Source organism: Marmota marmota, unplaced genomic scaffold, assembly GCF_001458135.2.
Source record: "Marmota marmota marmota unplaced genomic scaffold, marMar, whole genome shotgun sequence".
Lineage (NCBI taxonomy): Eukaryota > Metazoa > Chordata > Mammalia > Rodentia > Sciuridae > Marmota > Marmota marmota.
In genome coordinates, this window is record NW_026000108.1 from 46,933,127 (window position 1) to 46,945,388 (window position 12,262).

At 33.4% G+C, this 12,262-nt stretch overlaps 1 protein-coding gene across 30 annotated transcripts in view; it reads left to right on the forward strand.

Annotated features, from left to right (window-relative positions):
• Positions 1–12,262, forward strand: part of Adgrl3 (adhesion G protein-coupled receptor L3) — a 790,900-nt gene that overhangs the window by 674,431 nt on the left and 104,207 nt on the right. For all 30 annotated transcript variants that reach the window (XM_048784572.1, XM_048784544.1, XM_048784554.1 and 27 more), the window contains 2 exons: positions 3,734–3,943; positions 7,811–8,031. In XM_048784572.1, coding sequence (XP_048640529.1) covers positions 3,734–3,943; positions 7,811–8,031 — 431 coding nt within the window. The remainder of the gene's footprint in view (positions 1–3,733; positions 3,944–7,810; positions 8,032–12,262) is intronic.

A 12,262-nucleotide genomic window follows, 5' to 3' on the forward strand; every position in this document is an offset into this window, starting at 1 on the left:
GAGGAGGAGGAGGAGGAGGAGGAGGAGGAGGAGGAGGAAGAGGAAAGGAGGAGAATTAAAGAAAGACTCAAGATTCACATCCTCAATCAACCCATTAATTGTGAATCTAGCATCTGGTTTTCTAACAGCTGGTTTATTGGTGATCAAAAAAAAAATTTTTATTTGGAGCTTACTTCCTAGCAGGGGAGCGGGAAACAGAAAGTTAAACAAGAAAAATTAATAAAATATAGAGTTCAGGTAGGTGCTGAGCAGAAAATATTGCAAGGAAAGCAATAAAGAGAGAATGGGGGAAAGGTGTTTATAATTTTAGACAGAGCAACTCAAAGCCCTCTGTGACAAGGTGGCATTTGTGAAGGAAAGGAGGGCAAGTAATCCAAGCAAATATGGCTTACTGGGAGACTACTCCAGCCAAGGCCACATCAAATGCAAAGATTCTGGGCTGCAATATCTATGAGGGATAGAGCAAGACAACAATGCTAAAAGGGTAGACATCTCATAGGACTGCCTGGGTCTTTGTAAGGACTTCCAGTGGTTGGTTGGTTGGTTGGTTGGTTGGTATTCTCATTGAGGTGGGAGACACTGAAGGCTTTGTGATGTTGAACATTTATTTGAAAAGAATGTCTCTGCTCTGCTGAATATACTGGATAACAATGACAATAGAAATTAATTAATTAGGAAGCTATAAAAATATCAGGTGGTTTCAATGAAGTTGGTACAGTTTATGTTATGAGCAATTGTCAGATTTAGAAGGTAGAATCTATAAGATCTCTCAACCAATTAAAAGGTTTTTCTGTGTGTGAAAGAAATACAGAAATCAATAAGACTCCTAAGTTTTTGTCCAGAATACTTCAAATAATGAAGTTGCTGTTTCCTGACATGGGGGGATCAGAGGGAAAAGCAGATTAGAGGGTTGTAGGAGAAAAGAGAACAGGATAAGGTCAGTTTTTGACATATAATATTTAATAACATTAAATATCTAAGTGGAGATTGGATGGATGTTGAAGCTATACCAAGAGTTCAACCCTCAGGAATTTGTTCTGAAAGGAGTGGGGTATATAATTAGTTAAAAGAAAATATTGACAAAGCATATTTCTGTGTCATGCATATTTCTAGAAGATGAATATGATCCTTGTTCTTTAGGTGCATGAGAGTGTGTATAAACCATGTTACAGGAATTGAGTTACATAGTTCTCAACAAGCAGGGAACTTCAGAAATAGGAATACTTGTTCCATTAAACACATTGTTACAACTTTTCCTAAGAGTTTTACTTAATTGGCCAATCTCTTGAAGGGAGTTTTGTTGTTGTTGTTTTTGTTTGTTTGCTTTCAAGTACTAGCCTCCTGGAAGTTAATGATTATACATAGAAGGCTACTATAAACAAGGCTCTTTAAACTTTCATCTCTTATTAACAGTTAATGTCCATTGTTCTTTTCCTTTCATCTTACTGATAAAATTTACATTTTGAGTTATATCAGATCCAAGTATTCATCACCTTTCTTTTTGTTTGAATGTTTTTTACTTTTGTTTGTGACATTTTGAGATCTGGTATTCTTCTCTCAATAACTTTACATGGGGTTTCTGAAGGACCTACTAAGATACCAAGTAACACATTTTAGTATTGCAACTGCTGAAAGATTTTGGGAGCTTTTATTTCTTTTATTTTTTTCGGTTTCATCCTCTCTCTTACACTACACCTGCCCCCCTTCCTTTTCCCTTTCCTTTGGTATTTAAAGTCTTTAGGATATATTTGAGAAGGTATTAAACCTGCTATATATTTTTTTCCATTATTGGAGACTGCTGTGCTGCATATTGGTGCTTGATCCTCAATTGCAGCGTCTTTTCTTTGAATCAAACAAGAGAGCAAATAGCTCTCTGTTCAGAGAACCCAGTAGCAATAACCTCTCTCCGTTCTCAAATAGTAAAAGTAATTTTAAGCTGTCAGAGACCCAACCCTACTCTAGAAGTATCCCCTGGAGAACAAAGCAGTTAACACAGTTTCATATGATTTCTTTCATGATTTGTGTTTCTTTGGAGAAATACACTCTAGAGTTATACAGAAATACTTCAGAACTGTTTCACTGACAGTTCTAGAAGAAATCTTCATCCAGTAACAACTGTTAAGTCATATCCAGCAGCATAAGAAGTATTATGATTCAGATTGCAGCCTGGAGGGTCACTTCTGATAATGTCTACATTCCAAATAATCTTTGAAAGCTTGAAGTTTGAAGTGAAAGACAATAAACAGAAGGCTTAGATATTTATGTAATTTTAACAGGAATACTCACCTCGGTTGGTGTGGACAATAATTAATTGGTCACTTCCATCCTAAATCAATGTGTGATCTACACAGTTGAAAAAATTTATCCATTAGGAAAATATCTATTGTTATCCACTCAGAGTTTTTCTAAGTACATGTTTATACTTTTGCATATGTTCATAAAAAATTAATGTCATCAATTTGTAACTTTTAAGTTTTTTTTAATAAATGATCTCATCCTGTTTAGATTCTTTTGCTGGTTGCTATTTTTTTAAAGTAAACCTTATATTAGATTTTTGAGACGTATCCATGTTTGTAACAGTAAGTCTAATATACTGATTTTCTACTTAAGAATTACACATTTTAACTTTATTTACTTATCTAGTCCTGTACTGATAGAAGTTAGGTATTTCGGGCTTTGCAGGAAACCTAGGAAGATAAAAGTAATGGACAATCATAGAGAGTTTCTCAACTCTGCTCTACCACCTTGGCACACGGCTATGGTAGGAGACCCTGAATCCTAAAACCTTGGGGAATGGGGTTTTAGTTTGCATGGGGGCAAACTAAAACAGAATGGACAGAGACTTTTGAATCTTAGGATAAATACAAAAATGAAATAATGGACAGACCAAGGAATGAGGCAGTCCATGACCTTCTTATCATAGCCCAAAATGGCAGTGTCATGAAGCACAGAAGTGTATTTGTGAACTTTTTCTTGTTTCTTAGCTCTATTATCTGCTTTATTCTGTTATTAGGCATAGTGATTCAGAATACTTACTTTCCATCTACATATAACAGGTTTCATTCATTTAAACCCCTTCAAGGATCAAATTTCCTGATCTCCTTAAGCCATTCAATATGAATATAAATCCAATGAATATCTTCTTTCTTTTAGATCTTCCCACTAAATAAATGGTACACATATGTGACTATTCATGAGAATTAACTAGGGATTTTTATAAAAATGCATACTTTTATGAACTCAACTTGTAAATTCTGATAAAGAATTTATAGAACATAAGAATTATATATTTCACATACAAAACAATCCTGAAGTGATTCAAAATTGAATTGAGACACCATTTCCTTAAGTGTGTAGCTTAGTTTTTTTAATAGAGTATTCCCCAGAGTCAGCTGTATGAAAATTAATTTTAAAAGTAATATAAGTTAGAAAACCAAAGTTATTCCTTGAAATATTTGGCCAAATTAAATGGATCTGAGTCAGTTATTACTATCCTGAAATGCATTTGCTAAGAAAGCAGCAAATGCTATTGACATTGGTGAATATGCAAGTGATTCACACTTCAGAGGAAAGATGAAATGCTATATTTGTGAAAGAGAAAATTTTATTTATTGTAGGTATGGAGGATATTTTGTCCATTATTAAGATCATGTTTCCTGAATCCAGGCACATATGAAACTTTATAATTGGTTATGATGATTACAACTTTTTTTTTTCCCTATTGTGTTTCCAGCACAGTGATGCAGTCCATGACCTTCTTTTGGATGTGATTACATGGGTTGGAATTTTGCTGTCTCTTGTTTGTCTCCTGATCTGCATCTTCACATTTTGCTTTTTCCGCGGGCTCCAGAGTGACCGTAACACCATCCACAAGAACCTCTGCATCAGCCTTTTTGTAGCAGAGCTGCTCTTCCTCATTGGAATCAACCGAACTGACCAACCAGTAAGCCACCTCCATTGACATTAGTAAAGAATTCTTTCACTTCCAGTTTTCCATATTGCCAATACTGAAAATAATTAGATTTAATAGACAGTACTTTTCAGATGTTACTCAAGTTTTCCATTTTTCATGTTTCACTGTCGTAAAATACTAGTAAATGTGAATGAGATGCACATCTTTTATTTATTTGTTTGCTTATTTATTTATTAGAGCAGGTTTTGATTTTTCAGTAAAACATACAGAGATTTTCCAATGATCATTTGTTTCCACATATGCATAGTCTCCTCCTTTATTAATATCCTCCATCCAAATGATACATTTGTGACAGTTGGTGAACCCATATTGACATATTATTATTATTATTGAAAGTCCATAGTTCATAATTTGTTAGAAGTCACTGTAGGTGTTTATATATTTTATGAGTTTGGACAAATGCATAGATCTGTATATTTACCCTTAAAATATCATACAAAATATTTCCATTGACTTGAAAATTCTCTGCACTTCTTGTGGTCATTCCTCCCTCCCTTTGAAGCCATGGCAACCACTAATTATTTGTATTGTCTCCATAGTTTTGCCTTTGCTGAAATATTATCCAGTTGGAATCATGTAGTTTGTAGCTTTTTCATATTTGATTTTTTTCACTTAGTAATATACATTGAAGTTTTCTCCACGTCTTTTGGAGACAAGATAGCTCATTTCTTCATAGTACCGAATAGCAGTCCAAAATGTCTAATGTACCACTTTATTTATCCATTTACCTACTGACAGACATCTTGGTTGCTTCCATGTTTGGATAATTATGAATAAAGATACTATAAACATCTCATATGCAGGTTTTTGTACAAACATATTTCCAACTACTTTAGGTAAATATCGAGGAGTGTAATTACTGGATCATATCGTAAGAATATGTTTAGTTCTGGGAGAAATTAACAAACTATCTTCAGAAATGGCCATACTATTCTGAATAAGATTTACATTACTTCCCAAATTTTCTTTCCTTTCTCATAAACATCTTTCTGAAGAACTACATATCTTCATTATCTTTTTCTTAATTTTTAAAATTGTAGTGCTGAATCTTGGAGAATGTTTAATAAGGTCATTTGGAGAATGCAAAAATATCTTTTCAAACAGAATTGTTATTTTTTCAGCTTTATAATCTTGAAAAGATAGCTAATATTATCTTACATTTTGCATCTCAAAAATGGTTTTTCTAATTGACACATTTTGGCAAACAGTACAAACTATAGGTTATTTTTAGAATATATATGCTTTTCCCAAATTTTGTTTGGTACTTTTTATTTCCTTGGATACAGTTCACCTCTTTAAGTGCCAGCTTCATTCTTGAATACTTCCTACATTTAGTCATTACTGAGGAAAGAAGGAAGAAACAAAGAAAGAAAAAAACAAACGGAACTAGCCAACTGTTTTTGGTAAAACCAAACCAAATGTATAAACAATAGACAACATCTTACATTACACAGATTTTGTGCCCACTTAAAATTTTTTGAGGCCTTTTCTGTTTAAGATTGATAATTATGGTACTAGTTTGTTTTCATGATTAAAACTGCAATGGAAAAGAAAGACTTTTGAGTATAATAAATAATTCATTCACTTAATACTGTTCTTTAGTATGTGCCTATATGCATGGTGTACTTTATGATACAAATGCAGCTGGATTCATATCTGTGATTACACATTCATGATTAATGACTCAAAAGGTACAATTATGGTGAATATATTTGTAATTGGTTATCATATACTTATGTGGTAATTTTGTCCCTAAATGTATATATATGAATAAGCAATCAAAGTACACTTTCCTTTCCCCAAAAAAGTAAATCCCTACAATAACAAAAATTAATAGCTGAAGTTCTAATTTTAAAAGGCAATAAATGAAAAATTGTGTTATTTTTCAAGAAGAGATTATGTTATTCTTTTGTTAACCTGCAATTTAAATACTATTTGATTTCTTTTCATTTAGAAATATTATTTTTATTTTTGCTTCCTGACATTACATACGGTATGATGAGCTTCTCTAAATATTGTCTACTGCACAAATGTGGTTTTTGATGAGTCACATAAAGAATAGTGATTGAGGGGCTGGGATTGTGTCTCAGAGGTAGAGTGCATGCCTAGCACGTGCGAGGCCCTGGGTTGGATCCTCAGCACCATATAAAAAATGAAATAAAATAAAGATATGTGTCCACCTATAAGTAAAAAATAAATATTAAAAAATAGTGATTGATATGAAAAAACCTGGGTATAGTAAAGCTCAACCAAACTTATCTTTCCTTTTATTGCTGATTAGGTATCCTCTTCTACATCTATCTAAGGCTTGAGACCTGATTTCTCTCTCTTTCACATGTCCTTCATGTCATCTTTCTATCCCAGTGACAGTGACCTACCCTTTGTCACATTTTTCTATCCCCATCCCTGGTTTTTTGTTGTTGTTGTTGTTTGTTTGTTTGTTTGTTTTGGTACTGGGGATTAACCAAGGGGCACAAAACCACTGATCATATCTCCAGTCCTTTTTATGTTTTATTTTGAAATAGAGTCTCACTAAGTTGCCCAGGCTGGCCTTGATCATGTGATCCTCCTACTTCAGCCTCTAAGTCACTGGGATTAATTAAAGGTGTATACCACCATGCCTGCTTGTCACATTTCTTTAGGACCAGACTTATCAATAAATTAATCTTATTCTTAAAAATTTCTATAAGGTGCTGATATTTGCTAATAGGAGTTATAGAATTTAGTCAACACTTCATGTAAAAAGCAAGAACTCAAAGCAGTGAGAATTTCAGGAGCTGAAATGAGAACGGAAAATTAATAGATGGTCAGCAGAAATTTACAGTACCTTATATATAAATGCCAGATGAAGTAACACATGGCTCTAATCCCAGCTACTCAAGAGGCTGAAGCAGGAAAATCACAAGTTCAAAGTCAACCCAGGCCACTTTCTGAGACCCTGTCTCAAGAATTAAAAAAATAAGAAAAAGACTGATGATGTAGCTTAGTGGTAGAACAACCCTTGCTTCAATCCCTGGTACCAATAAATAAATAAATATTTTAAAAATAGTTTTCAGGATTATTTTTTTTCTCCTGGTCCTAGTCATGTGTGTGCTAATATAAATAAATAAATAGAAAGATAAACAAACAAACAAACAAATAAATAAATAAATAAATAAGAACTGTTGCTTCATTTGGCTAATCTTGTTTAGAGTAATACATAGTACATTGACAAAAATACCTGGAAAGAAACAAGGCAGGGAATCAATAAAGAAGCAATTACTAATAATTAGTAACCTCATCATAAAAGATTATCATTAATTATATTGTTTAATTTTAAGAAAATGTATTCCCCTTGGTTTTAATGTTCCTCCCTTCTTTACAATTAAATAACGTAGAGCTGGAGATGTAGCTCAATGGTAGAGCTCTTGCCTTGCACACCTGAGTCCCTGGGTTAAATTGCTAGCCTCAAACGACAACAACAAAACCAATTTACTATATTAGTACACACATGACTGACCAGGAAAAAAAATTCCTGAAATCTATTTTTAAAATCTTTAGACTAAGCTTAGTGGTAATTATCTATAGGCTCTTATTAGAATTTTTTCCTAAGTGTTGTAATTTGTCCTTATTCTGATGCTATGTTGCCATACCTAAGCCATTATTGGTATTAAGTACAGATTTCAAAGATAAACCATATCTAATTCGTGTTTAACACTTGTATTTTAAAGATCTTCTCTGGATGACTTCCGCAGACCTACCTTACTACCGCAAAGTTGATAAACACTCATGTCAGTTTTTCGCAGTTGACACACACTCACGTGGCAGGTATTTGACTGACTCTGCTCATCTTCCTAGATCGCCTGTGCCGTTTTCGCTGCCCTCTTACATTTCTTCTTCCTGGCTGCCTTCACCTGGATGTTCTTGGAGGGTGTGCAGTTGTACATCATGCTGGTGGAGGTTTTCGAGAGTGAGCACTCACGGAGGAAGTACTTCTACTTGGTGGGCTATGGGATGCCCGCCCTCATTGTGGCTGTGTCTGCGGCCGTGGACTACAGGAGTTATGGGACAGACAAAGTGTGAGTGGATGGCTTTCTCTTTCTTTTCTCCCTCTCTTTAAATCTAGTTGAAATGAGCTTTCATTGGATTCTCTTGGTCTTTCTATTAACTCACAGAATTAAAGGAAGGATCTGGAAAAGCAAACGGATATAATTGAATGTATGATTACATTTTTGTTGTGAGGTGGGAAAAAAATGGCTTGAGACTAATTTTGATGCTGTTTTAAAACAGCATATGTTTTCTAGATCATAACCTCAGGTAATGATAAGAATGATAATTTTGTTGTTTTTCAGAGACTTGAGATATTTGTACAATAAAGAGCTAAGTATATGAAAAGCTGTGGGTTTTCAGAGGACAGAGCAGTTCCTGACACAAGTGACATTTTTTTACCCTGTCATGTGACTCCTGATCACTAGAAAACTTTTTATATCATTAATGGAAGAATTCTAAGAGCTAGATCAGGTTGCGTTCTCCCCTCCTTTTTTTTCTTCCTCTTACGTGGGTTTTAGAGTGTAGTGATGAATTTTAATTTCAATATAACTTTAGGTTAGTGAGACCAACAAATAGAGATGTCCAGCTACTGAAAGAGTTCAGTTAAAAAGTTTTTGTAATCCACATAAACTATTAAGATCCAAGGATGAGTGACACTTTCAGTAGAAGAAAAATAAAGATCAAAAGAGATCACTGATGGATATCCATGTTTGGGACATAGACCAGGAAAGGAACAGAAAAGTAAAGAAAGAGAGCAGAAAAGTGGCACCCCAGAAATAGAGCTGGACTTTGAGGGTCAAGGAAAGTGAAAACAAAGTTTCAAGATGGTGGTTCAAAACCAGTGATGATTTATGTCAGGGATAGTTCAAGTAGGATGAGCATCAAAAAAAAAAAATCATTTGACCTTTGCAACAGCTGTTTTGAGAAAGTGCCAGAAACAGAAGCCAAATTGAAGGCATAAAAAGATACGTTAGTCATAAGAAAGCAAAGTCTTCAAGTATTATCCATATCCTGCAGTAATTTGATTGAAAAGTAGTGAAACCGTTAGCTTGTGCAATTACAATAATGAAGAAGGATTTTAGAAGATGAAGTCTTAAGCATGTTTAAGGTGAGAAGAATCAAATTGATAGGAGATTAACAGAGAAAAAAATGCCTTGTGCCTTATTTGTATTCAGTATGTATAGGCTGAATGAAAGGGAAAGGTCTTGGGGGAAGTACAAAATACTAAGCACAAGATTAAAAAGACTTTTATTTAATATTGAACATGGCTTTAAAATTCACCAAGTAGAAGGGTTTGGTGCTGCATGCCTTTAGTTCCAGCACCTGGAAGGCTGAGGCAGGAGGGTCACTCTTTCAAGGTCAGCCTCAGCAATTTAACAAGACCCATTCTTAAGATAGGGCTGGGGTTGTAGCTCAGTGATTGCCTAGCATGTGCAATGCTCTGAGTCAAATCCCCAGCACTGCCAAAAAAATTCAAAAACAAATGAATAAAATTCACCAAGTACATGGTATTAATTTTACAGATCAAGGACCACATAAATTAATTGCCTTGCCATGGTTATACAGCTAAGATAGTTTCAGACAAGTGATAATGAAAGTCAGGTTTATTTCAAATGAAGTACTCCCTACAAATGATAAGGTAAATTTTGAAGCAGAGAAAAGTTTCCATCAAGTAGACAGTGAGGATTTTTATTGAGTGAATAGGTGAGGTCACATTGAAAGGACAGATTTGAAAAGCTGTAAAGTGAGCACTATAGAAAAATGTGTTCAGGAGCCAATTAGACTTTAATAAAAAGATTTCCAAGCAGCATTGAAGGCTCAGATGAGGTTAGATAACATCAATTTGTACAGAAGTTAAGCCAAATTTCATGACTTTCTACCAATATTCAGCAGCCTGAACATGATGGCAGTAAAGCAGCTTGCTTCCCAGAAATGAGGATCCATAAAGAGGAAGCAGCAAGGAGAGGATGCCAGAATTTGGGGGAGCAAAATAAAAATACCATATGTGTTGGTGTATAGGCATTGATACAATTAAAAGAAGACCATCTAAATTTTGTTGAGGTCTTTTTTTCCCCCTTGAGTACAGCAACAGGCTATATAACACCGTTTGTCTGAATGCAATTAATAACAAGTATTTTTTAATCTGGCTTTGTGAATTTTAGTTAAAACTCAGTTTATTCTGTGGATCTCAGAAATAGTTGTAAAAATAAACTAAGATATGAAAAAATCTGAGGTTGTCTCTAAAGATATCATAGGTGACAGCCATTAGACTCATCATAGATTAAAACAAAGAATTTGTTTATTGACATAATTCACATACTGTAAAACTTCTTTAATGCATATACTTTGATTGTTTTTGTTATGTACCTATTGTTGTGCATTCATCACCATTAATTTTATATTTCTATTAACCTGATAACAAACCCACATAAGCAGTTACTCTTCCTGGACCTTCAGGATTTTACATTTTGATTAATGAATTCTCCCTCTAAGAAATTAACATTATATTATTTCAAATATTTGTTTTAAACAGTTCAATTTCGTTCTCTTGAAGGTCCTGATTTGCTTTTGTTTTTGTTTAGTATTGATTTTATTTTCTTTTTAGTCATTTGCATATTTTCCTGTTACTGAGCTGATTCAACTTGTTTGCTTGGTTTTTTTAATCATGCATTTTGAGACAGATGTCATATTTCTGGATAATAGAAATCTGTCTTTCTTGGAATCAATAATATACAGTCTCTTGTGACTTTGTTAAAGCTTTAGCCATCATGGCTTTAATTTCCTGCACTATAACTGGAAGGTCTCACTTACTGATATTATTACTTTGTGGGAATAGAAGCTAATTTATTTCCCAGTCACTGATTTAAGCAAGCCCTAATAGTTCAGTTTTACAATTATCATTATTTCCAACCCCTCCACAAAGCAAAACAGATATTGAGAAAAGGGAAAAATAGATGAAAGCAAGAAGAGAATAGGGAAATTTTCATTAAAATTCTATCACAGGCAGACATGAAGTGTTTTAATACCTCAGTTGTACATTTTAAATAAATTGTCTACGGAAAGGCATTTGAAATACATGGAAAAATGTTTACCTCTTGTTTTTGTAGTTTATCCAACCCAACATCTACACAGTGATATTTTGCTCTTTGAAGAAGCAGGGATTCAGAGAACCGTTATTTAGTCCATGGTGTTTACCTGAGAAGTTGAAATGAATTTAACCTATTCCCCTCATGGCTTAATCACATATTCTTTAAAAAGTAAATAAATAAGCAATGGATTTTTACACAACACGCAGCATTTTTGCATATCAAACTATATATCTTGCTTTTTATTATCATATCTGTCTTTGTTGTTCTACTTTCTGTTACTGCTGTTTATTGCTTTCATTTTAACATGTATGGTCTCTCCCAGGTCCTACTCACCACATGACTCCTCATTCACGTTAACTGCTGCTTCAAGTTTGTTTGAGTTTATTTGCTAGTGCTACCTTCCTATATGCTTTATTGAATTTTTTAAAAAATCTAGTATGAACTGACATGAGCCAGACATTAGAGAAATATTATTAGCCATTTTCCATAAATTTTTATAAAGTTCAATATAGTAAATTTTTTGTCTTGGAAGTCTTTTACACTAATTTTTGAGATTAGCATGATTCTTAAATTTTTACTGCTTGATCTCACCCATTTAGAGTACGTCTACAGTAAAACCATTTAATAAATATTATAATCATCCACATAATAGACATTTCTCCTTTTTCTCCCCTATGTTTAATTATTTTATTATACTGACACTGAAGTTTCATGTGTCTGAAATCTTTAACAATGATAATAATTGCTTGCATTTCTAAAAAGTAGATAATCATATCAATGGAAGGAGATACAGTTAGAGATAAAATGTTTTTTGGAGGTTAAATAAATGCTATTTTGATAAAGATAGAGGTAACTCATATTTTGTTTGATGGATTATGATGAGTTTTTCTATGAGATGTTATTAGGGCTATTGAATTTATTATCATATACAAAACACATACTCACACACAAAGCATTTTGAGATGTTGTTTATTTGGCCATCAATTTGTAATGCTTATAAAGAATCATTATTTTCTGATGTTTGTTTAAGGATATCTTTTTATCTGACTGACATATACTCACAAAGATCTACTTAGAATAACATTTGGACACAATAATCTGACATTTAAAAAATCCATTTAAAGAACTAAATATCATTTTTTTAAAAATAGTACTCTGCTAAATCTAAATT